This window comes from Nyctereutes procyonoides, unplaced genomic scaffold, assembly GCF_905146905.1.
Source record: "Nyctereutes procyonoides isolate TBG_1078 unplaced genomic scaffold, NYPRO_anot_genome, whole genome shotgun sequence".
In the NCBI taxonomy this organism is placed as follows: domain Eukaryota; kingdom Metazoa; phylum Chordata; class Mammalia; order Carnivora; family Canidae; genus Nyctereutes; species Nyctereutes procyonoides.
This window is the reverse complement of record NW_026575031.1, coordinates 11,366,477-11,393,230: the sequence shown is the minus strand read 5'-3', so window position 1 is coordinate 11,393,230 and position 26,754 is coordinate 11,366,477. Positions and strand designations below refer to the sequence as shown.

The 26,754-nt window shown below is 40.7% G+C and overlaps 1 protein-coding gene across 3 annotated transcripts; it reads right to left on the bottom strand.

The window, feature by feature from the left end:
- Positions 1 to 4,763: 4,763 nt before the first annotated feature.
- Positions 4,764 to 26,159, bottom strand: AFG2B (AFG2 AAA ATPase homolog B). Of its 3 annotated transcripts, XM_055316840.1 has the most exons (9): positions 25,019 to 26,159; positions 23,188 to 23,373; positions 16,166 to 16,324; positions 12,806 to 13,015; positions 12,190 to 12,414; positions 11,823 to 11,828; positions 7,448 to 7,576; positions 6,442 to 6,567; positions 4,764 to 5,039 (listed from the first exon to the last, which is right to left on the bottom strand). In XM_055316840.1, exons 1-9 carry the CDS (start codon positions 26,111 to 26,113, stop codon positions 4,872 to 4,874), a joined length of 2,304 nt encoding a protein of 767 aa, XP_055172815.1. In that variant the 5' UTR covers positions 26,114 to 26,159; the 3' UTR covers positions 4,764 to 4,871. The 3 variants fall into 3 exon arrangements, 2 of the variants coding, with proteins under 2 accessions (XP_055172815.1, XP_055172814.1); XM_055316839.1 differs by lacking the exon at positions 11,823 to 11,828 and having other exon boundaries at positions 7,448 to 7,578; positions 12,222 to 12,414; XR_008663319.1 differs by lacking the exons at positions 4,764 to 5,039; positions 11,823 to 11,828 and having other exon boundaries at positions 6,451 to 6,567; positions 7,448 to 7,578.
- Positions 26,160 to 26,754: the final 595 nt, after the last annotated feature.

The window sequence follows — 26,754 nt, the reverse complement described above, 5'->3', positions numbered from 1 at the left end:
GAGATGCAAGGTCAGTACGTAATTTGTTTTCTCCCGGGATTATTTGCAGGCACAGCTCCCACCCTTCAAATTCCGGCAGTCCCCAAAAAACCCACTCAGGACACACACCAGGATCACTCTCTGTCTCTGCTCCAAAGCCTATTGGGGAGCCTCCCCACTCCACTCCAATTGCCAGTAACTTCTAGAACCTTCTCTAGCTGCTGCTAGCCAGTCTTGCAGGGGCATTGAGCCATAGCTGTTTGGCTCCCACTCTAGGAATTTCAACTTAGATTTTAATCAGCCCAGCTCAATCTTTATAAGAAAAATACTCTTTAAAATACTATGTTTTGGGGCAACCCCCTTAGGTCCCCTCCCTCTTTGGGAGCTTTGTACTATCACTCAATAAATTTTGACCACCATTAAAAAACTTAAAAATAAAATAAAATATTATTTTTTTGTTGAAATTCTTTCTGCCCATCCTTTAATGACTGCCTAGTTTCCAGGCTTAGCAAAAAACTGGATTTGCTAAATTTTGGACTGTCTAGGAGTACATTATATTGCTTATGGCTGTTAATGTGGCTCAGAAAGGAGTTTGAGCTCAGTGTATAGGGAAAGCTGTTCAGACTTCCCAGGTGCTTAGAAGCTGAAGTGTTCTTTTGTCACTGATTAAGAACACAAGTTTTAGAAGTTGCCCAGAGCCATCTTCAAATCACATTAAAACTGAGCCAAAGGGGCACCTAAGTGGCTCAGTGGTTGAGCATCTGCCTTTGGCTCAGGGTGTGATCCCCGGGGTCCTGGGATCGAGTCCCACATCAGGCTCTCCACAGGGAGCCTGCTTCTCCCTCTACCTGTGTCCCTGCCTCTTTCTCTCTCATGAGTAAATAAATAAAATCTTTAAAAGTAAATTAAATAAATAAAAATGATCTATATATGCATAAGGAACTAAAAAATTAAATACCTAAGTATTTTCTTTGTGTTTGTTTTTTACTAACATTCGAATTAACTTTTGTTTTAAAAGGAAATAAAAACATACATATAACCTAAGTCCTTAGAAGTTGCTTATAATTAGGGATGCCTGGGTGGCTCAGAGGTTGAGCATCTGCCTTTGGCTCAGGGCATGATCCCTGGGTCCTGGGATGGAGTCCCACATCAGGCCCACTGCAGGGAGCCTGCTTCTCCCTCTGCCTGTCTCTGCCTCTCTCATGAATAAAATAAATAAAATCTTAAAGAAAAATTGCTTATAATTACAAAAGGAAAAATAATAGCTATATGTAGAGGAATTGGACGATACCGTGAAGAAGTGATCAAAATTAACATCACCGATATGTAGAGTCATGTGCCTCTAGCAGTGATCTCTGAGAACACAGCCCTTATGTAGTGTTCCACTGATAGTGCATAACCTGAATCTATCATGATGCAAAATCAGACAAACAAACCAGAAGCCAGTCGTTCTATGAAATAGTTGGTCTGTACTCTTTAAATGTTGAGGTCAAGACTGAGGAACTGTTTCAAATCTAAAGACACATGACAACTAAATGCAATGTATGATCCTAGACTGGATTCCATAACTGGAAAAAAAAAAAACTGCTGTTGGGACAATAGATGAAAATCACTGGATAGATTAAAATGTTCTATCAATGTTAAATTTCCTGAGTTTGATAAATACACCATGGTTATCTAAGAAAATAATCACATTTATAAGAAATATACACTGAAGCGGCACCTGGCTTGCTCAGTTAGTGGAACATGTGACTCTTGATCTTGAGGTTGTGAGGTCAAGCCCCACATAGAGATTACTTAAAAATAAAATCTTGAAAAAATATATACACTGAAGTATCAAGGGGTAAAGGGGCATGATCATAAAATCTTTTAAATAGTCCTGAAAAATACTGTGTGTGCATGTATGTGTGTATATATAAAGGAGAAAGCAAATATGGCAAAATGTCAAAAATTGGTGAATCTGGTTTGAGTTCATAAGAGTTCTTTTTGTACTATTCTTGCAACTTCTGTAAGTATGAAATTATTTCAAAATACAGTTTAAAAAAAGCAATCAAGCCAAAACAAACAAAAGCAACCACCATCCCCACTACAAAAATCAACATACAGGGGTACCTGGCTGGTTCAGTTAGTAGAGCATGCACTCTTGATCTTGGGGTTATAAATTCGAGCCCTACATTGGGTGTAGAGATTACTTAAAAATAAAATCTGAACAAAAAAATCAGGGGCGCCTGGTGACTCGGTTAAGCATCTGCCTTTGGCTCAGGTCACCATCCTGGGGTCCTGGGATTGAACCCCACGGAGGCTCCATGCTCAGTGGGGAGTCTGCCTCTCTCTGTCCCTCCCTGCCACTTGTGTGCACTCTCTCTCTCAAATAAATAAAAAATCTTGGGGGACAGGGCAGGATGGCGGAGGAATAGGGTCCTCACCTCACCTGGTCCCACCAACTCACCTAGATAACTTTCAAACCATCCTGAAAACCTACGAATTCGACCTGAGATTTAAAGAGAGAACAGCTGGAACGCTACAAAGAGAAGGGTTTGCGCTTCTAACAAGGTAGGAAGGCGGAAAAAAATAATCAAGTGGGGGAAGCCGCCCCCCCCCCCCCCCCCCCCCCCGCGAGGAGCCGGGCTAAGGCCCAAGGCGAGAGCCTCCAGGACGTGAAAGTCCAGCCTCGGAGAAGCGGGGACTTTAAAAACCCGCGCTGGATTCTTCCGGGACGGAAAGGTGCTTAGCGGGCAACTGGGGCAGAAGCGCAGGAGGGGCAGTGGAGCCTCCAGCCTCCCGGGGTCCCCGGGAGAGGAAGTGCGCCCGGGGGAGAGCGCACCGCACCCCGCGGGCCGAGCTCGGTAAAGGGCTGGAGCGCGCCGGTCGGGCCTCGGGGAGCAGCTCGGGCGGTGGCTCCCGACGGAGGGGGCTGCGCCCTGCTGCTTTCCGCAGCCCCGGCCGGGAGCGCGATTGCAGCAGCGCAGGCCCCGGAGCCCAGGGCGCTGGGGGACAGAGCTGGGATCCTGCGCTCCCCCTGGGACAGACGGAGGCGGGGAGGGCCCAGGACAGCGAGGACGCTCCAGCAACTGGGGCGGCCCCAAGCTGCGCAGGTCAGCACCCCGCCCCCGGAGCATCCTGGCCAGTGCGGACCGGGAGACTGCGGTAGTTACTGCGAGAGCTGCTCCGGGGCTGGAGAGCTGGCCGCCGCCAGTGGGGCTGCTTCTCCTGGTGTCACCGCGTGCCTGGGACGGAGCGGGGCCGCGGCACCTCCCCCATGTGCACACACCTGAGAATCAGCACAGCAGGCCCCTCCCCAGAAGACCAGCTGGAAGGACAGGGGAAGAGCAACTTCTTGACCCAGCAGCACTGGAAAGCTCCAGGGGAAGTCGAGAATTTACAGCATATAGAACCAGAGGGTACCCCTCCTATTTTTTTTCTTCCATTTTCCAGTACAACTCGGTTTTATATCAGACTGTAATTTTCCAATTTTTTTCTTTTCCCACCTTAACTACAATATTTTACCACCTCTTCATTTTTAAGATTCTTCCTTTTTGACTTTCATATTTCTACAAGTCTTAGATATACTTTCCACTTCTAGATTCCCTTCAACATACTCAATTTTGGGAGATATACAATATATGTTTTTTTGTGTGTTTTGTTTTCTCTGACTCATTTTGTTCTACAATGGCATAAGTTAATACCTTCTAAAACATGACCAGTATACACCCAGAACCAAGTGGTATACCGTGCTGGTTTTCTGTGAGATTCCTCATTCCTATTCTGCCCCCCTCTTTTATCTCATTTGTTTTGGTGGTCAATGTTGGGGCTCTCTACAAGTATTTCTGGTTTATATAAATTTGGGACTGAGCATCTTCTAACATACAGAACTTAATATACTCAGAACCAAGAGGATCACCCTCTGGGACCCCTCAGGTAGACTACATTCTCCCTCCACTACAACTTTGTCATCAACATCATCTCCCAGCCCTCCCCCTTTTTTTCTTCTCCTTTGGGATTCTTGGCCTTTTATTTTTTACTACTTTGTTTTAAAATATATTTTTCACTTTAGTGGTCCTTTTGTTTTATTTTGTTCTGATCTGTTTTCAATTTCTGGTCTCTGACCTCGTCCGAATCATCTAGGTTGAAATTTACTTAGGTCATGGTTGATATTCTTGATTCAGTCCACTCACACAGCCGCTATGCACTGAGCAAAATGACTAGAAAGAAGAACTCACCACAAAAGAAGAATCAGAAACAGTACTCTGCCACAGAGTTACAAAATTTAGATTACAATTCGATGTCAGAAAGTCAATTCAGAAGCACAATTATAAAACTACTGGTGGCTCTGGAAAAAAGCATAAAGAATCGAGAGACTTCATGACTGCAGAATTTAGATCTAATCAGGCCAAAATTAAAAAATCAATTAAATGAGATGCAATCCAAACTGGAGGTCCTAACGATGAGGGTCACTGAAGTAGAAGAAAGAGTGAGCAAATAGAAGACAAGTTGATGGCAAAGAGGAAGCTGAGGAAAAAAAGAGGAAAACCAATTAAAAGACCATGAGGAAAGGTTAAAGGAAATAAATGATAGTCTCATAAGAAAAAATCTACGTAAAATTGGGGTTCCAGAGAGCGCTGAGAAGGACAGAGGGCCAGAAAACATATTTGATCAAATAAATAAAAAATCTTAAAAAAAAACCCATATATTTTGTTCCTAAATTATGGTATTTTAATATATAATATATATTTAATATATATTTTTAGAAATAAGATGAGCTTTAGCTTATCTGGTACAAATTCTTTTATTTACAGGAAATAACACACAAACTCTAAAAGTGCAAAATTGCAAAAACTATAGGGCAATTTAATAGTTCAATTAATCTGTGAGCAGAGATGTAACATTAATTTTTAAATATCTTCTAAGTTAGAAAATCCTTGTTTCTGAAATAAGTTTTCATACAAAGTCAAGTCCTCGGGACTTAAGGATGGTTTTACAGTCTTAAGTGATTTTAGAAAGTGCTCTTGTTTCACTGTGGTTGCTTCTAATCCATTTTCTTGCAGAGCCAGCAAAGCAGCCTATAAGACACAAACAGGAGGAAATAATGAATGTGCTTCTTTTTTTTTTTTTTTTAACAATTTGTGGTAATACTTTAAAATCCGGGGTAAAAACCTCAGTCCCACTTCTTAGAATTCCAATATTCATGACACTGAAAACACTAAAAAGTTAAATAAGGCGATTAAAAGTTATATTAATAGACCATCATCTCTTCTTAAATGGGAAAAAAGAAAAAGCAAGTTGCAGCATAATACGTACACTATGAGTCCATATACATATTTAAAGATGAGAGACTATCTTTCTGACCTCAGAATAAGAGTTTTTAAACAGAACAGAGCACTGATCCTAAAGGAAAAGATCAAACACCTACTCTGTGACCCAGCAATTCTCTTGGTAGGTATATACATATATAAAATAGACTTATCTATACATATGTACTAACAGACATAACAAGATTATTCACAGCAGCATAATCTGTAACAAAAAATAGTAACCCAAATGTTCAAAAAAAATGAATAAATGCAGTATATTCATAACCTAGAATATTACAAAGTGATAGAAATGCACAAACTACTGCTATAGGCAAAACCACAGATGAAGTTCAAAACATAATCCTGAGTTAAAGAAGCAGATATAAAAATATACTGTACAGTTCTATTTATATAAAGTTCCAAAGCAAGCAAAACTAATCTCCAGTGTTGGAAGTCAGGAGAGTGGTTCCCTTTTGGGAGGGAGATTGGGAAAGCCCCAAGAGAAGCTTCTGGGGTGTTGATAATAATCCCTTTCCTGATAGTTATAAAAGTGTTCATTTTATGTTAATTCAATGAACTATATCCTTATGATCTGTGCATTTTTCAGAATAGTACATTTTTTTAAAGATTTTATTTGAGAGAGAACACAGGGGCAGAGAGAGAGGGAGAAGCAGGCTCCCCCTTGATCCCCTGAGACCTGAGCCAAAGGCAGACACTTAACTGACTGAGCCAACCAGGCACCCCTATCTGAAGAGTAACTATAATAAAATATAATATATAATAAAAGTTTGTGGAAAGGGAAACACCTAGCTTCTTTTGCTCTCAAAGTCTAAATCCCTTAAAGTAGTTTATAAAGACCTGTGTGATCTGGCCATTATCCAGCTCTTCAATGTCATGTTCTCTCTTACTTCAGTCGCCCGCAAGTCTGGGTCAGTGTCCTTCACAAGTGCTCCCATAATACCCTAAACTTCCTGATTCACTACATATTATCAATTGTCAATTCAGTATTACAATTTCCCTCTTTGCAACCTGCCACGAACCTGTAAGCTCGAGTAGGGCAGGGTATGGTAGGAAAGGGTAGGGAAGGGTAGGAAGGGTAGGGAAGGGTAGAGAAGATCTGAATAAATGAAGAAATGTTGTCAACCATATGTTCCTTCGCTAATTAACTTACTTCTCTGCAAAGATTTCCAAGATCAGCACCAGAGAAAAAACAGGTTTCTGCTGCTAGGTTTTCTAAGGAAACATCAGGCCCCATTGGCATATTTTTTGTACAGACTTTCAAAATAGAAAGCCTGCCCTGAAAAAAAAAATTTAAATGTTTATAAACTTATTATAACATTTATGTTTGACACAAAGCTGTATTAAAACATTTTAATATGTTTCCTGTCATACTACAGCTGTGTATATATTTATTTAATAAATAATAATAATAATCACTTCTGAAGAGGTAAGAAGAGTAACTCATCAATGGTTCATATGATAATGGTAAAAATAATGACATGATAAACTTTTAATACTTTTATAATAATTTTTAAAATAGCCAACTATAGGTACATTTAAGAGACACATAAGTCCTCATTTTGGGTATAAATAGTGTTATCAGACATGGTTTAAGAAGCAAAAACATGAATTATCTGGATACAACTTAAAAATAGACATTTAATTTTTTTTTTTTTTTCGTTTAGGAAGGATGGAAAAAATTTGTTGACTTTAACCATTCCTTGCTGTGGATGTTAAAAGGGCAAAGATTTACTGATTCTCTGACTATGGAAACTGTGTAATCTCTCTAATTTCAGACTTTCCTACTATAAAATAATAATATTGATACAAATAATCTCCAACTGCTTTTAATACTTTAAGATTCCTCCATTCTAGTTGTAAAATAATGTTTGAGTAGATGTAACAAGCTCAGTATTTTGAGTCTGCCTCAGCAATGAAAAAGGTAATTATTTTTAGGCTTAAGTTTCTCTAAAAATAGGCCTAGAGTATCCAGCAAAAGCAGATCAAAATTATGTGTTTATGAAGGGCTACCAGGCAAAGAAGAATGAGAACCCAGTGTAAGTCATATACCATGTACGTATATATCCAGTTTGGGATTCAATTCTGCTAGGCTCCTTAGAGCTCTTACATTGATGTGTTAAGAATCCTCACATACACTAAACATGTGCAATGATTACCTTTTCATCTGGAGGTGGAATATAAATAATCTTATCTAATCTTCCAGGTCGTAACAAGGCATCATCTAATACATCAGGTCTATTTGTTGCAGCAACAATCATGACATTTCTGTTAAAAACTTCTTGAAACTCTGAGAGAAAACACACAACATAAAGTAATTTCAGTAAGCTGTCAATTATTAAATTTTTAAGAAATTATAAACCAGAATGTTCAGTTATTTTTAAATGAATATATCCTTTTCTTAGGACCAGAATGCTTATACCTCCTATCTTTTTTTTTTTTCCTTAAGACCATCTTTTAAGATTTTATTTATTTATTCAGGAGAGAGACAGAGAAAAAAAGAGGCAGAGATACAGGCAGAGGGAGAAGCAGGCTCCATGCAGGGAGCCTGACATGGGACTTGATCCCAGGTCTTCAGGATCGGGCCCTGGGCTAAAGGCAGGTGCTAAACCGCTGAGCCACCCAGGCTGCCCCTAGACCATTTTTTTGATATCAAGGTATGCTAAAACAAATTATTAGTCAAAGAACTACTTTGTGTGATGAAGGGACTAGCTAATCCTGAGGGACATCTCTCCATGTAAGAACCAAAGGAAAGCCTTATACCACAGCAGAGAATACCTACTGAACACACCTGAGCCCCAGTGAATGATTATAACCTAAGTGGATGACCTGAAAGAACAAAGCATGTGACTTTGGAGATGGAGATGTATGGCTATGAACCACACTGGCTCTAATATCTTGGATGAGAGAGATTTACTTTTTATTTATTTTTCTTTCTAGAGGCAGAAATATACAACATAAGCTGCAGATGTGTAAATCCTAGATGAAGATAAGAAATACAGAAAAGCAGCCAGGGCAAGGCCTTTTACATGCTTGCTAAACATTCAAAATTGTCTATTGAACTCTCAACAAACAAGTTCAGGATGGCTTCTAGGTGAATTCTACCAAACATTTAAAGAAGAGTTAATACCTATTCTCAAACTATTCAAAAAAATAGAAGTGGAAGGAAAACTTCCAAATTCATTCTATGAGGCCAGCACTACTTTATACCAAAACCAGATAAAGACATGGTGAAAAAAGAAAAGAACAGCCAATATCTCTGATGAATATAGAGGCCAAAAATACTCAACAAAGTACTAGCAAATCAAATGCAACAATACAATAAAATAATCATTCGCTACGATCAAAAAGGGTTCATTCCTGGTATGCAAGGGTGGTTCAATATTTACAGATCAATCAACATGATATATCAGTAAGAGAAAGGACAAAACCATGTGACTATTTCAATAGATGCATAAAAAGCATCTGACAAAGTACAACATTTATTCATGATAAAAACCCTCAACAAAGTAGGCTGAGAGGGAATATACTTCAACATAATAGAAACCATATATAAAAACCCACAGCTAATATCATACTCAATGGTAAAAAACTGGAGCTTTCACCCTAGGCCAGGAATAAGACAACAATGTCCACTCTCACCACTTTTATTCAACACAGTACTAGAAGTCCTAGCCACAGCAATCAGACAACAAAAAGCACTAGAGGCATCCAAAACAGCAAGAAAAAAGCCAAACTTTCACTATTGCAGGTGAGATGATACTATATTAAGAAAACCTGAACGACTCCACCAAAAAGTAGTAGAATTGATAAATGAATTCAGTAAGGTCACAGGATACAAAATCAATGTACCAAGAATCTGTTGCTTTTCTACACATGAATAATGAAACAGCAGAAAGATAAATTAAGAAAACAATCCCATTTACAATTGCACCAAAAATAATAAAATACCTAGGAATAAACTTAACCAAGGAGATGAAAGACCTGTACTCTGTAAACTATAAACACTGATGAAAGAAACTAAAGATGACCCAAACAAATGGAAAGATAGTCCAAGCTCATGGATTTGAAGAACAAATATTGTTAACATGTTCAAACTACCCAAAGCAAGCTACAGATTTAACACAATCTATATAAAAATACCAATAGTATTTTTCACAGAACTAGAACATACAATCCTAAAATTTGTGTGGAACTATAAAAGACCCTGAATAGCAAAAGCAACCTGAAAAAGAAAAACAAAACTGGAGGCATCACAATCCCAGATTTCAAGTTTATATGACAAAGCTGTAATCATCAAAACAGTGTGGAACTGGCACAAAATCAGACACATAGACCAACAGAACAGAACAGAAAGCCCAGAAATAAGCCCATGATTATATGACGAACAAATCTTTGACAAAGGAGGCAAGGATGTGCAATGGGAAAAAGTCTCTTCAACAAATGGTGCTGGGAAAACTGGATAACAACATGGAAAAGAATGAAATTGGACCTCCTTTCTTTTTAAGGTTTACTTATTTGAGAGAGAGAAAGAGAGAGCATACAGGCAGGGGAGGGGCAGAGGGAGAAGGAAAGAATCATAAGCAGACTCCCCAGAGTGTGGAGCCCAATTCAGGTTTAATCTCATGACCCAGAGACCATGACCTGAGCCAAAATCAAGAGTTGCACAAGCTGACTGAGCCACACAGGCACCCTGAAACTGGATCACTTTCTTAACCGTATACAAAAAAACCTCAAAATGGATTAAGGATCTAACTGTGAGACCTGAAATCATAAAAATCCTTGAAGAGAGCAGGTAGTGATTTCTCTGACATCAGCCATAACAATATCTTTTCTTGCCTCCTTACACAACAGAAACAAAAGCAAAAATAAACTATTGGGAGACTACGTCAAAATTAAAACCTTCTGCACAGCAAAGGAAATAATCGACAAAACTAAAAGAAAATCTATTGATTGGGAGAAGATATTTACAAATGACATATCCAATAAAGGATTAGGATCCAAAATATATAAAGAACTTATATAACCCAATACACACAAATAATCCAATTTAATCAAAACCACAATGAAATATCACTTCACACCTGTCACAATGGCTAAAATAAAAAACACAAGGAACAAGAGTTGGTGAGACTGTAGAGAAAAGGAACTCCTGTGCACTGCTGGTAGAAAGGCAAACTGTTGCAGCCACTATGGGAAACAGTATTGAATTTCCTTAAAAAATTAAAAACAGAACTACCCTATGATTCAGTAATCACACTATGAGGTATCTACCCAAAGAATATGAAAATACTAATTTGAAGGGATAAATGCATCCCTAGGTTTACTGTAGCATTATTTACAATAGCCAAATTATGGAAGCAGCCCAAGTATCCATCAATAGATGAATGGGTAAAGAAAAATGTGGTGTACATACACATGAATATTATGCAGCCATAAAAAATAATTAAGTCCGGCCATGGCTCTAGAGAATATAATGCTAAGTGAAATAAGCCAGTCAGAGAAAAACAAATACCATATGATTACACATATGTGGAATTTAAGAGACAAACCAAAACCAGACTCTTAACTATAGAGAACAATGGTGAGGAGGGAAAGAATGGGTGAAATAGGTGATGGGGATTAAAGAATACACTTATCTCAACGAGCAATGAGTAATATATGGAATTACTATATTGTACACCTGAAACTAATATCATGCTATATGTTAACTACACTGGAATTAAAAAAATTTTAATTGAACTGAATATGAATAATCAGAGTAGTTCCTCCAGTAATCTGATCTCTCAAAGTAGTGAGTTCCCTATATCTGCAAGTATTTTAGCAGAGGCTGAGTCAACACCTGTCAGATACTGTAGAAGGAATTCCTGCATTATGAGAAAATTTGATTAGAAAACCTCATGCGGGGCAGCCCAGGTGGCTCAGTGGTTTAGTGCCGCCTTCAGCCTAGAGCCTGATCCTGGAGACCTGGGATCAAGTCCCACGTCAGGCTCCTTGCATGGAACCTGCTTCTCCCTCTGCCTTGTGTCTCTGCCTCTCTCTCTTTCTCTGCCTCTCATGAAGAAAAGAAAAGAAAAGAAAAGAAAAGAAAAGAAAAGAAAAGAAAAGAAAAGAAAAGAAAAGAAAAGAAAAGAAAAGAAAAGAAAAGAAAAGAAAAGAAAAGAAAAGAAAAGAAAAGACCTTATGCGTCCCTTCAAATTCTAGTCTCACATGTTCCTAATGAGCTGTAAGACTCTCCTTCCATGGAATGATTTTTCAAATGGGAGAGAACAAAAGAAAAATGATCTGTTGGATAATCTAAGTATATCAAACACTATTGAGGAAGAGACTCAGAAAGGGAGGAAGGGACTTCCAAAGGTCATTTTAATTTCATTATAACCAAAGAAACCCATTCTTCAAGGAAACTGGAAGTTTTGAATACTAAAATTGTTGGTAATAACAATATTTTGTTTTGTTTCATATAAAAATTTTTATTTTTATTTTTATTTCATATAAAAATTTTTAGAAAGGGATGAACACTGATCAATCACTGACCTCTACCTCTGAAACTAATAATAAATGTTAATTAATTGAATTTAATTTTTTAAAAAAGGGATAAACACTGGTTCTTCAGGATATAAAAATAAGAATAAACTCCCTTTCCCATTAGAATATGTAAAGTCGTATTTCTAAACCTTAGGAAAAATAAAATTCAGGTTCCTATGTATTTAAGATAACTTATTACAAATATAAAATTTACCTCTTTCCTAGCCAATTTTTAGCAGCTCTATGAAAATTCCAAGAGTCAAACCAAAATTATATAATTCCTTCTATGAGATGAATCCAGCATAGGAAAAGCTAGTGTATATGCATTGTATTTAATGTTAGCCTGGGTTTTTGGTATATTCTGGCTAATAAATACCTCTTCATTTATTTTCAGCTCCTTGTATTTACCCTGTTGATCTGATTTACTTCCTCTTCTTTCTGTAGTCTTCAGTCCTACCCCATCTAATTCATTCAGGAGAACAGAAAGAACACGCTCTTGAACATTACATTCTGTTTTGCTGATGGATCGGGAGCCCAAGATTGAATCAATCTCATCCAAAAACACAATTGCGGGAGTATTTGCTCTTGCTTGTCGAAATACCTTTTGTTAGAAAAATAAAATTATTGAAAAGCCATATGTTATATGGTATTCTAGTGAATATATGCTTTCTGCATTACTATTATAATTTTTAAACTGTAAACAGAGAAAGGTGCTAAAAGTCTAAGAACTGGGGAATAAATAAATAGAATAGGAAACCATACAGTATTATGTACAGATTAAAAATTATGTTTTCAAAAGATAGTTAATATTATGGAGTTTTAAAACTCCATAAAAGTGATGAAGTGAAATTTCTAAATTTTCTATAAACGAATATAACTTTTCTAATTAGAAAAAAGGCCAATAATACTTTTAATAATAAGTTTATTTTTAAGGCATGCCATGAAAATTCAAAAGGACACTTATGTACTTGGGGGAAAATAAATGAACAAACCTGAGATAAGACTTTTTCTGAATCTCCAACAAAAGGAGAAAAGAGATCAGCACCACTCACTGAAACAAAAGAGCAATGACAGCTTGTGGCCAGGGCCCTCACCAGGGTGGTTTTAGCACATCCAGGGGGACCATACAGGAGAACTCCCTTTGGTTGTGTAAGGCCCATCCTAACAAATTCCCGAGGGAATTTAAGAGGCCACTCGATACTCTGTAAGTACACAAAAAGGGATGGTATACAATAAGAGATAATTATTTTAGTATAATGATAAAACATCAAATAATTCAGTAAATTCATTTGTTCACTCAACAATTCTCTGGTACCTATTATGAGCTGGAAATGCAGTCCATTCTCCACACAGCCATCAGTGATCTTATAACTTAAGTCAGGTCACATCATTTCCTACTTCAAATCCTTCAAGAATGACTTGTCATCAGAATTAGAATAAAATCCAAATCTGAACTCCTTCCTACCAGTGATTACAAAGCTTTATACAGCCTATTTCCCAAACACTCCAGTGTGTTCCCATCTTGGGGCCTTTACTGCTTTTCTCTCTCTGCCAGAACACTCCTTCAAGATCCCTGTGCAGCCATCCCTCATCATTCCATCTAAGCTCACAAGTCATTTCCTTGAAGAGGTCTTCTTTAATCACTCTAGTTAAAGCAGAACCCCTACCCCACCCCAGACATTCTATGCTACTGTCCATCTTTTACTTTGGGAGCACTTGCTCATTCATTATCTGAAATTATTATTTTTCCATGTTGGGTTTGTCATTCTGCTCTTGCTAGAATGTAAATACGGTCCACCTCTAAATAGCGAAACCTAGAACGACACCTTCACAAAGTAGGCACTCCACAAATGTTAAACTAAATAGTAAACAAGTCCCCTTTATCTCTGAGGTAGGTGATTTTTATCATCATAATTTTACAGATGCAGAAGCTCAGGCTTACAAAAGTTAAGTAACTTGCCCAGGTCTTATTTCTAGTGAGGCAGCAGAACTGAGACTGCCCCAGGCAGTGTAGATTAAGAAGTATAAACCCTCACCCACAAAACTACAAAAAAAGGATAAAGTCCCTTACCAAGGGAACTCAGATTTTAGTTGGAGGGACTGGCTTATAAACTAACAATGAGGTCAGCAAAGGGCTTCCACAGAGAAGGAACAGTATGCACAGAGACAAAAACTCTTAATTCATCTCACCAGTCAGCAGGAACAAAGGGGAGAACAGGAGAAGCAAGGAGCAATAGAGTTGAAGTGGAAAGAGGAGTCAGATAGTGCTGCACCTTGAAAGTTTTAGTGAACACTGAGGAAGCAGTATAGAGAATGGACTGGAAAGAAATAAAACTAGAGGCAGGAAGACCAGTTAAATTCTCTCACAATGACTCAGACTGCAAAAATAATAAAGCTGGATGTGTCATAGGCAGTGGCAATGGTGTTGAAAGGATGGATTTGAACATAAAATGTAACTCTCTTTTATGCAGGGATTATGTACTTTTTTTTTTTGTGGGGATTATGTTCTAAATCCAGAGAAGTTACATGCACATATGGCATGACCCATGCATTTAGAAGGGTTTCTTTCTCTCTCTCTCTCTCTCTCTAAGATTTTATTTATTTTAGAGAGAGAGAGAGAGCATGCACGAGTGGGGAGGGTCTGGAGGGGGAGGAAGTGAGGAAAGAGGGAAAAAGAACCTGCACTGAGCATGGAGCCCAACATGAGGCTCAATCCCATGAACATGAGATCATGACTTGAGCTGAAACCAAGAATCAGATGCTCAACTGACTGAGCCAGGCTTCTGATTAGGACACGGGTGGCTGGCTATATTCACAGAGGTGCGGAACTCAGGTGTGGAGGGGCTGAATAGCTGAGCTTTGAATTTGTTTGAGATCCCTATAAGTTACCTGGTAGGCAGGCAGCTAAGGAATTCTAATGATCAAAAGAACTACTGGGGCACCTGGGTGGTTCAGGTGGTTAAGCATCTGTCTTTGGCTCAGGTCATGACCAGGCATCCTAGGACAGAGTTCCACAGCAGGCTCCCCACAGGGAGCCTGCTTCTCCCTCCGCCTATGTCTCTGCCTCTCATGAATGAATGGATAGAATCTTTAAAACAACAACACCACCACCACAAACAAAAATCCATCTTTGCTGGATATAAAGATTTTTCAAGTTAATAGTTTTCAGGGACAGTTGAAGCCCTGGATATCAAAATCATGAACTCGGAATGAGTTTCTTCCAGGAGGCCTCCCAGAAACTTGGAGCACTAACATTTAAGGTACGGGAAAGGAGTGTTCTGAAAGTCAGGAAAGCTTGACAGCTGAAAGCTATAGAAACAGTGTTTACAACAGGAAGTTGTGGCTAATCTCTTAAGTACTTTGTGAAGATTAGTCATGATCTTAGGGCTCTGGGGTTGAGCCCCTCATCCAGCTCCCTGCTTAGTGGAGAGTCTGCCTCACCCTCTGCCCCTTGCCCCTCTGCTTGTGCTCTCTCTCTCAAGTAAATAAATATTTAAAAAAATGCAACAGTGCATATAAAAAATTAGGGAATATTATAGATGTACTGATCTATAGACACAAGGATTCTACGTTTCACAGCAGAATAACTTCTAGCTAAGATGAGTAAGTTACAGTGATACTTATAAATCAGTCTTTTGTATGTGGTTTGAGAAACCTAGTTGCTTATGGCAGAATTACCTGAAGGTAAATTAACAAAATTAATTTCTAAAAATGAAATGCAAATGAGAGCATTTGGAGAGCTATGTCCCTCACAGCCACAGTGAGAACCAGTGGCCACCCAGACCATACTGTTTTATAATTTTGTGCTTTTACCAGTTTTTCAGGGCAAACTCAGGCCTACAACCTAAAAATCTATTTTACCACCCACAAACTAAGAATCATTCTTACATTTTTAAATACTCGGGAAAAAAAAAATCAAAAGAATATTTGTGACATGTGAAAATTACATGATTTCAGTATCTATAAATAAAATTCCACCAGAATACAAATACTAATTACATATTATCCATGGCTGCTTTCATGCCATGAAAACAGAGTTGAGTGATTGCAATAGAGATTGAGAGCCTAAAATATTTACTATCTGGCCTTCTACAGAAAACGTTTGCTGACTCCATTCTCTATCATAAAGTCTTTAAAGGAAAAACAAAAGAAGGGTGAAGTAGGAAATTATGAAAAATGGTATTTGATGTCTCTAGAAGGCCAGTTAAACCAGGACTGAAAAAGGCCCCTGGATTGTGGTATCAGGATGGCATTACCAATGTCAGCAAGATAGTCTCAGCCTTTTGTCTTCATCATAAAACTGTTACACTTAAACACTACTATTCTAGTGGCATAAGCAAATTCTGTATCACCTGTTTTAACTTCAGTTTTACATCTTCAAGGCCACCAATCTGCTCCCAGTCAACAGGCTTGATATCCATCAGTCCAATGACACTTCGAAATGATGAGGGTTGAATCTTTTTAAAAGCTTCAAAGAAGTCTGTTTCATCAATAGCTGGGTTGTCCTTGTTCTGAAGAAATAAATCCCCAAAAGCAAAATCAGACCAAAAATTACATGGGCCTGTTTTATAGTACAGGAGCACAATTCTTTCTTTTTTTAAATGTTCTTCTGAATTTATAAAACTATTGTTATTATAAAATTTACATACACAATACAAAAAAATTAAATGTCTCCTCCCCCAGCTTTCTCCACTATTCATCTCTAGAGGATGTCAACCACTTCTTGTGTACTCCATCAGTATGTTTTATGACAGTAAGGATATGTACATATTTAAAAAAAAAAAGATTTTATTTATTTATTCATGAGAGACACAAACAGAGAGGCAGAGACAGAGGGAGAAGCAGGCTCCCTGTGGGGGAACCCGATGTGGGACCCAAACCCAGGACCCCGGGATTATGCCCTGGGCCAAAGGCAGGCGCTCAACCACTGAGCCACCCAGGCGTCCCTATGTACATCTTCAAACAGATACATAAGTGGGACTCTATTTTATAAATTAACCTGCACTTTTTTCCATTTACATTAGAAATCTTTTCACATGGATTAATATAGTTCAACCTCACTTTTTTTGGACAACTGCAAAAGACATCAGTGTATAAGTGTACCATAATTTAACTGCATCCTTCTGTTGAACATTAGTTTATTTCTAGTCTTTTGTTATTAAAAACAAAGCTACAGCTGAAAATGTTTGTGCACACGATCAAGTATTTTATATAATTTCCTCCGAGTAGAATTCTGGGTTTAAGAGGATGCTCATTTACAATTGTGACAGAGGTACTATCACAATGCCCTCAAAGCTGCACCGATAATATAAAGCTGTTGTTCTCCCCATATCACTGGATATTACCAAGCTTTTAAGTTTCTGCCAATGTGACAGAGGAAATAGTACTCACTATTGTGTTGATTTCTTTAGTTAAGAATGAGGTAGAAGGAACATGGAATTAGAAAATCAGCTTTTGGGCAGCCCTGGTGGCTCAGCGGTTTAGCGCTGCCTTCAGTCCAGGGCCTGATCCTGGGGACCTGGGATCAAGTCCCACATCAGGCTCCCTGCATGGGGCCTGCTTTTCCCTCTGCCTATGTCTCTGCCTCTCTCTCTCTCACTGCGTCTCTCATGAATAAATAAATAAAATCTTTTTTTTTTTAAATCAGCTTTTTTTAATAGTCACATATAGCACAGGCTGTTTAGGGCAAGAATCATCCATGGATGCAAAACAAGGGGAGTGGAAGTGTGACAAGGAACACGATCTCAAAGGGTCTCCACAGATTTCTAATTAGTTACAAAGGGGAAAATAGCAGTTATACAGTGGAGAAACTGGACAAAAAACCCTGACTGGTTGATCATATCAACCACTGATTAAGGATGTCACCAATGAGGGGCAGGCAGCCATTTTGTACCTTCATCTGTGACACCCGAAGGACACACTATCACTTACGGAGTATTCCAAAAGTGCATGTGCAACATGAATCTGACTATGAAAAAAATATTAAGACAAACCCAAATTGAGAGACATTCTATAAAATCATAGACCTGCATCCTTAAAAACTGTCACTGTAAAATGTCTCACTGAAAAAAAAAAGCAGGGGCACCTGGGTGATACAGTCAGTTAAGCTAGGGACTCTTGGTTTCAGCTCAGGTCATGAGATCAAACCCTGTGTGGGGCTCTATGCTGGGTGTGGAGTCTCTTTCTCTCCCTCTGCACAACCCCCCCCCCCCGCCGCCACATTTTATCTCCCTCTTAAAAAAAAAAAAAAGCTACGGGAGTATTACAGATTAAAAGAAACTAAAAACTAAATGCAACATGTTATCCTGAACTAGATCCTGTACTAAAGGGGAAAGAAATGCTAAAAAGATCAAGACAACCACCAAAAATCACAGTATGGGCTGTAGATCTGATGTTCTGTATCCGTATTAAATTTCCTAAATATGATTACACATAACCATACTGTGGTCACATGTGGGGACATACATTTTCTTAGGAAATGGATAATGAATGGGTTATGATGTATGCAACTCATCTCAAATGATTCAGAAAAAGTAGGTAATATGTGTGCACATATACATTTACAGGCAGAGAGTGAAAAGGAGAATTATAAAGCTAATTTGGCAAAATGTTAAAAATTGATGAATTTGGATGGAGGGTTTATTGGGAGTGCTCTATTTTGCAACTTTCCCTAAACTTTTTAATTATTTCAAAATAAAGAGTTAAAACCTGAAGACTAATTTTTTAAAAAAGATTTATTTATTGCCTGCTTAAGCAACAGATACTAAGATTTATTTATTTATTTATTTATTTATTTATTTATTTATTTATTTGAGAGACAGTGTGCAGAAGGGCAGAGGGAGAGGCAAAGAGCATCTCAAGGAGACAGCATGCCCCTCTCTGGGCTCTATCTCATGACCCTGAGATCAGGACCTGAGCCGACACCAAGAGTTGGTACACTACCCAGGTGCTCCCGAAAGACTAATTTTTTTTAAATTTTTTTTATTTACTTATGATAGTCACAGAGAGAGAGAGAGAGAGAGAGAGAGGCAGAGACACAGGCAGAGGGAGAAGCAGGCTCCATGCACCGGGGGCCTGACGTGGGATTCGATCCCGGGTCTCCAGGATCGCGCCCTGGGCCAAATGCAGGTGCCAAACCGCTGCGCCACGAAAGACTAATTTTTAAAGAAAGTAAAGTTGAGAATTTTTCATGTTTACTGGCTATTTGTAATCCTTTTACTGTCTACTACCTGTTCATATTTTATTACCCATTTTCTCTTGGATTCTTGGTCTTTTCACATTGATTTGTGAGAGTTCTTCCTGTATCAAGGTAATTGGTCTTTCTGTCATAGTCCAGAGAGGGGCATGTGCAGTGCAGTTTCCTTGAGATTCTCTCTCCCTCCCGCATACCCTGTGTCTCAAATAAATTCTTCCCAGTCTGTCTGTCTTTTCTTTATTTATGTATTGTTCTGCCATCCCCAAATGGTCAAATTAATAAATATTTTCCTTTTTTGGCCATTAGGTTTTATTTTTTTTTTAATTTTTATTTATTTATTTATGATAGTCACAGAGAGAGAGAGGCAGAGACACAGGCAGAGGGAGAAGCAGGCTCCATGCACCGGGAGCCCGATGTGGGATTCGATCCCGGGTCTCCAGGATCGCGCCCTGGGCCAAAGGCAGGTGCCAAACCGCTGCGCCACCCAGGGATCCTGGGCCATTAGGTTTTATGTTATGTTTGGAAATGCCGTGTTCCGGGTGCCTGAGTGGGTGCGGTTGGTGGAGCATGGCTTCTTGGTTTCAGCTCGGGTCAAGAGATCTAGCCCCACCTTGGGTTCCAAGCTCAGTGTGAAGTCTGCTTAAGATTCTCTCTCCCTCTGTCCCCCATCCACCCTCCCCCCCATGGCATGTTCTCTCTCTCTCTCAAATAAATAACTTTTTAAGGAAAGAAAAAAGAAAGTTCAGCTTTAAGATTATATTTTAGAGAATTTTTCTTGCACTTTCCTTTATCATTTTAGTAAAGCAGATTTGTTAAAAACTGCTTGTATTTGGGGATCCCTGGGTGGCGCAGCAGTTTGGCGCCTGCCTTTGGCCCAGGGCGCGATCCTGGAGACCCAGGATCAAATCCCACATCGGGCTCCCGGTGCATGGAGCCTGCTTCTCCCTCTGCCTGTGTCTCTGCCTCTCTCTCTCTCTCTCTGTGACTATCATAAATAAATAAAAATTAAAAAAAAAAAAACTGCTTGTATTTGTAACACCTGTATTATATTTGAGATTTGCCCTCATATCAAATTCTGAACATACAGTTGTCAAAAAATTTCCATTTTCAACAACAAACTATTTTATCCCATTTATAGAAGATTATGTAAGAGTATATATATGTATAGAGCTATTCTGAACAATGTTCCTAAAAATTATAATCTCTGGGGGGAGGGTAGATTTCAGGCAATTTTTACTTTCTTTATAACGTATTCATCTGGTTTAATTTCTCACAAAGAACACCATTAAGTAATTTGTTTAAACAGCTTTTTCTTTTTTTTCTAACTGGCTAGGAGTATTAAATGTTGGGTACCTGAATACTAATTAATTTTTAAGCAACATCAACAAAGATCACTTATATGTACATTATTTCACCTAATTGTCATAACCCTTTCAGACAGACAAAATTCTTTCCCCTCTGTGTATATACGTGTATGTATTAAACTATATTCTAAATCCTTTAGTGGGAGTACTTCACAAAAAGCTGACGTTTTTTAGCCTTTTCACAAACATTAACATATCCTCTGTCTGCCCTGATAGCAGTAGCTGCTCCTCAGCTGCCTGAGGGGTAAAGATGGAAAAGATAAAGCCAGTACCTTCCTAGATGCCTGTCCCTTCTTCCTTTTTGCCTTTCTTCCTTCCACTTCCCCTGGTTGTTTATGAACTCAGTCATCACCTGTGGTAACTATGCCTGGGCAGGCCGCTCCTGAAGTAGCAGCTGGCTGGTCCACCTAAGCCAGGGTGCTTAAGGTCAAACCTGGAACTTCAAAAGCAGAGGGAATCCTAAGTGTAAATCTCCCTTCAGCCCCTGGTACTCTCATCCTCCCTTCAGAAGGCATATATTCACACCTCCACGCATGAGAAGTATCATTAAATGTTCAAGCAGTTTTGGTTCTTTTTTTTTTTAATATTTTTTAATTTATTTACTCATGAGAGACACAGAGAGAGAAAGAGAAGCAGAGACACAGGCAGAGGGAGAAGCTGGCTCCATGCTGGGAGCCTGATGTGAGACTTGATCCCGGGGCTCCAGGATCATGCCCTGGGCCGAAGGCAGGCGCTAAACTGCTGAGCCACCCAGGGATCCGACAGCAGTTTTGGTTCTAAATCCAGAAGAGAATTTACAAGTTCACATAATTCCTTCCCACCTTCAGCGTACATGTAAAAATAAATGAAAATGAGCAAGGGTGTAAATTACATAGGTAAAAAGTTTTCAAAATTTTGGATTAATTGTCCTCTTATAATTGAAATTAATTCAAAACTGGTTTTTAAAAATTATAAGATCAAAGGGCAATTTTAATGTTATAATAGTTACAACAGAGATTGTAAACTTCATCCCAGAATCCTCTGGGGGCTAAAATTAATTTTTTTCTGAAGGTGTTTAGGGATTAAGAATTACTTATTATATACATGGTGAAGAGATTTTTCCAATCCATGGTGCTGAAAATTACTGTATTTAAGCTAACATCCTAAATATTTTTAAGAAAGGTAGTCATGGGGACGCCTGGGTGGCTCAGCAGTTGAGCATCTGCCTTCAGCTCAGGGCGTGATCCCGGAGTCCCGGGTTCAGGTCCCATATCAGGTACCTCCCAGGGAGCCTGCTTCTCCCTCTTCCTATGTCTCTGCCTCTCTCTCTCTCTCTCTCTCTCTCTCTCTCTCTCATGAATACATAAAATCTTAAAAAAAATAATAATGAATTAAAGATTTCAATACCAAAGATTAATTTAAATAAAAATTCCAGGAGTCCAATCTTCTCCTGGGTTAGAAAAGGTTACTTTCCCTACAAAATATTTATTAATAAGGAAAAAAACGGATGCAATGAGAACAGTATTTCTGTGATCCTCCTGCCAAAAATGCAAAAGCTGAATCAAATCATGAGGAAACATCAGTCAAACCCAAACTAAGGGATAGTCTACAGAATAAATGACGTGTAGTCTTAAAAAAAAAAAAGACTACACCCACACGCCTGGGTGGCTCAGTCACTTAAGTGTCCAACTCTCAGTTTTGGCTAAGGTCATGATCCTAAGGGTCAGAGGACTGAGCCCCACATTGGGTTCTGTGCTCAGTGCAGAGTCTGTCTGTCCCTTTCCCTCTGCTCCTCCCCCTACTCATGTTGTCACTCTCTCTCTCAAATAAATGAATAAAATTTTTTTAAAAAAATTAAAAATTAGGGATGCTCAGCGGTTGAGTGTCTGCTTTTGGCTCAGGGAGTCCCGGGATCAAATCCCACATCGGGCTCCCTGCATGGAGCCCGTTTCTCCCTCTGCCTATGTCTCTGCCTCTCTCTCTCTGTGTCTGTCATGAATAAATGAATAAAATCTTAAAAAAAATTAAAAAGTTAGGCATAAAAGAAAGACTAAGGAATAGTTCTAGATTAAAATATACTAAGAAATCATAACTAAATACAATATGTAATCTAGGATTACTATTATTCTTTTTTCCTTTTTAAATTTCTACTATAAAGGAAATTAATGGGACAGATAATGAAATTTGGATAAGGTCTATAGATACTGGGTAAAAGTATCGTGTCAGGATTAATTTCCTCATCTTGATAATTGTATGGTCATTAAAGTCTTTGATTTTAGAAAATATACACTTAAGATTTGAAGGATAAGATAAAAGCCCATTATGACAACAGTATACTCTCAAATGTTTCACAAAATACATACATAGAAGAAAAGAGATATATCTACATGTAAATATATATAAAAACACAGATGAAGACAGAAAGATAAAGCAAAACTGGTAAAATGTTACATTTGGAAACTCCGGGTAAAGTATACTATTTCTGCAATTTTAAGCCTGAAACTGCTTCAAAATAAACAAAATTAAAAATTAAAAAAAATATATGTTTGATTCTTCTGGGGCCATCCTGTCTTTTTCCTGGCTGTTCTGGGCTTCAGCACTAGGGAGTTACTATGGGAATGGGAGAACATGCCCTGGTAGACCTAGAAGACTCAGCCCTCTGTCCCCCCATATGCCAGTCCCAAAGAGAGGAGATGTAAAAAAAATATGTAAGAAATAGCTGTGGAAGGTATCAAAAGTAGCAAGAAAATGTACTTACCATTTGTTTAATCCCCAAATTAGTTTGTTATATTAATGAAGAGATCAACATACATGGTCATATATCAATACTTCCTACCTTCTCACTGTGAAGGAGAGCATGCAGGGCAGCCTCTCTACAAAGTGCAGTCAAGTCTGCACCGACATAGCCAACTGTCATTTCGGCAAGGAGACTCAAATCCACTTGACTGGAGATGGGCATCTTTGAGGTAATCACTTGGAGTATTGCCTTTCTTTGTTTAAGTGTGGGAGTCCCAATGACAACCTATTTGCAAAGTAAAAAAAGAAAAATTAAAAGTTTCCAGTTTAAAATATTATGTAATATTTTTATTCTCTCAAATGAGAAAACTTAGTGAACAAATTTGGAATTGGAATGATGTACTCTTAAGCATACCATAAATTCCGAATATATTAAACTCCAGAGGAGTAACACTGGCCAGATAGTTATACAATGAAAATTACATACAGAGCTTCCTCAAACTTAAGATAGGGTTACAACCCAACAAATCCACTGTTAAGCTGGAATTACAGTAAGTGGATAAAGCATTTAACATACCTAACCTACTGAGTATCACAGCTCAGTTTACTTAAATGTATTCTGAGCATTTACATTAGCCTATGGTTGGGCAAAATCAAGTAGCACAAAGCCTATTTTATAATAAAGTTTTAAGTATCTCAAAAAATTTATTGAATACTGTACTAAAGTGAAAAACAGAATGTATGAGTATAAAATAGTTGTCAATGTGTTGGTTGTTTACCCTCATGATCTCCTGGCTGCCCAGCATCACAAGAGAGCATCTTACTGCATTCGGCTAGCCTGGCAAAAGACCAGAATTAAAAATTCTAAATACGTTTTCTACTGAATGTGTATGGTTTTCACACCATTGTAAAGTTGAAAAACCATTAAGACGAACCATTGTCAACTGGGGGCCCTCCATATAATCATTAACAATATTTTGTTATTTTTTAGAACCTATCAAGTTCTGGGAGCCAGGGATGCAATAGTAAACCAGTCTAGGTCCCTGGCCTTATGGAGTTGATTCAGGACACAAGTACTAGATGATGCAAAAAAGAAATGTGCTCAAGTTCTGCAGAGATTAACCAGAAGTGTGCAACTATCATCCTTTTCTTCAGAACCCTAACACAAAGTTCAAGCATCACTTAAATTAATCACGATTCAAGCTATTTAATCAAGAATCAAGGGCATCTGGGTGGCTCAGGTGGTGAAACTGGGGTCCTTGGATCAAGTCCCTCATTAGGCTCCCTGTGGGGAGCCTGCTTTACCCTCTGCCTATGTCTCTGGCTCTCTGTGTCTCATGAATAAATAAAATCTTAAAAAAAAAAAATCAACTTGGGACTAAAGCTCAGGAAATAGAGGACAGCTTTGAATACTCAAATCTTCCTGGCAACTCAGGGAGCAACTGTGGGTACTTTCTCACTTGTGGGACAGGATGCTGGCCTCCTGACAAGGAATAAACAAATCCAGAATTAATGCCTGTTTTGATTTAGTTCTTCCCTGCCTTTCCCCTTTTTATTTCAATACACTTCCTTCTTGAGGCCATCCTACTTTAATTCTCATACCAAATCCATAAGAATGTAATACACGCACAGCTGACCTAGTTCCCTTAAACATTAACGGTACCGACGGTATTCATTCTCCGGATCTGCACAACAAAACTAATCCTAAAGGCCACCTGGCTTCTCAGAACAATTTGATTCTGGGGAAAAACAGGTCCAGGCTCACAGATCCCGTAAGGGCAGAGGACGTGTTCTCTGCATTACAAACGGCCCCACTGTAACCTCACTGACTGCCAAGCCTAAGTGGCAAACGCCTGGAGGCCACCACCCAAGGCCAGGAGAGGCCGAGGTTCCATCCAGGGCCTTAGGGCGCACAGCCCGGCCCTGATTACCTCTCGGTCAAATCTCCCCGGTCTGCGCAGCGCTGGGTCTAGAGCGTCCGGCCGGTTGGTGGAGGCCACGACCACCACGTCCCGGTCCCCACGGATGCCATCCAGCAGCGTCAGCACCTGGGCCACCGCGCGGCTCTCGGGGGCTCGGTGCGCGCCGCCCCGCCGGGGGCACAGGGCGTCCACCTCGTCCAGGAAGAGAAGCGTGGGTCTGCGGCTGGCCAGCTCCCGCGCGCGCCCGAATACCCGCCTCACGTTCTCCTCGGTCTCCCCGGGCCGCGCGCCCTGCAGCGCGGGGGCGCTCACGGCCAGCAGCTCCGCACCGGCTTCCCGGACCACCGCCCGCACCAGCTGGGTCTTGCCCACTCCGGGGGGGCCCGCCAGGAGCACCCCTCGAGGCACCGCGAGCCCCAGGGCCGCCAAGGTGCGGGGGTAGCGCAGCGGGAGGCGGAGCAGCTCCCGGAGCGAGTCGGCCGCCTCCGAGAGGCCCCCCAGGGGCATCTCGGGCTGCGGCTCCGCTCCCGACGGGGGCACCTCGCTGAGGCTGATGCGGGTGCGAGGGGTGACCAGGCCGGCCGGATCCGGGCTGGGCGCCCCGCGGACGATGTGCAGCGCGGCCACCGGGCCGGGAGCCCCCGGTGGAGCGGCCACCACGTGGCCCCGGGAGACCGGTCGGTTCCGCAGAAGCTCCTGCGCCGCCTCCAGCACGGCGGCCGCATTCCAGGCACCTGGTGCGTCCGCGCCCTCCCGCAACACCGGCCACACGGTGAGGAGCCGCAGGGACGGGCAGGGCACTAGGCGGAGGCTGCTTAGGCTGAGGCTCCCCCGAAACCCTGAGGCCCCCACAGCCGTCCCGGGGCTCGCACACTGCGGGTCCAGTTGCACAAAGCCGTCGGCTCCGTCCCGCCGCAGCCAGGCGGTGCAGAGACAGGAGCCGCCGTCGGGCAGAGAGATCTTCACCGCCGAGCCCAGGCGCGCGCCCAAGGCGCGGAGGGCGGCCGGGCCCAGGCGGCAGCGCTGGGTGCCCCGGTCCCTAGCGTCTAAGGGTAGCGCCTTCAAGAGCGGCTCTTCGGGAGGGGGACCGGAGTCCGGAGCCATTGCGCACACACACACGCACACACTCAAGCCGAGGAAAGTTGGGGGAAGGAGTTCCCCCACGGACCGGAAGGGCCGGCACACCAGCTCCTCGGCCGGAAGCAGGTGACGCGCATGCGCCGGGGACAACCCTCCGTTGCTAGCGGGGGAGCAGAGGCCGAAAGGGCCAATCGGGAAGTTAGGTGATGCTCCGACTGCCGGTGGGGCGGTGTCGGATTTGACTAAACCCAGCGGCCCACTCCAGAGCCGTATGGGAAAGGCCTTAGTTACGGGTATCCGGGAGGCCTCCTACGCTAGTTTCTGGAGGTCTTTAACCATGTACCTAGGTGATTTAGAGTCCCCCGCATAGTCGTCTGTCCCTGGCGCTCAGACTCGAGCATCACCGCCTGCACTTTGAAAGAATCCTCATCTGTCCCTACGGGCACAATATTTTGGAGCGCTCTCATGTTAATATCTTCCTTTTTCTTTTTTTAAGATTTTATTTATTCATAGAGACAGAGGGAGAGAGAGGCAGAGACACAGCAGAGGGAGAAGCAGGCTCCATGCAGGGAGCCTGATGCGGGACTCGACCCCGGGTCCCCAGGATCACGCCCTGAGTTGAAGGCGGCGCTAAACCACTGGGCCACCCGGGCTGCCTTCATGTT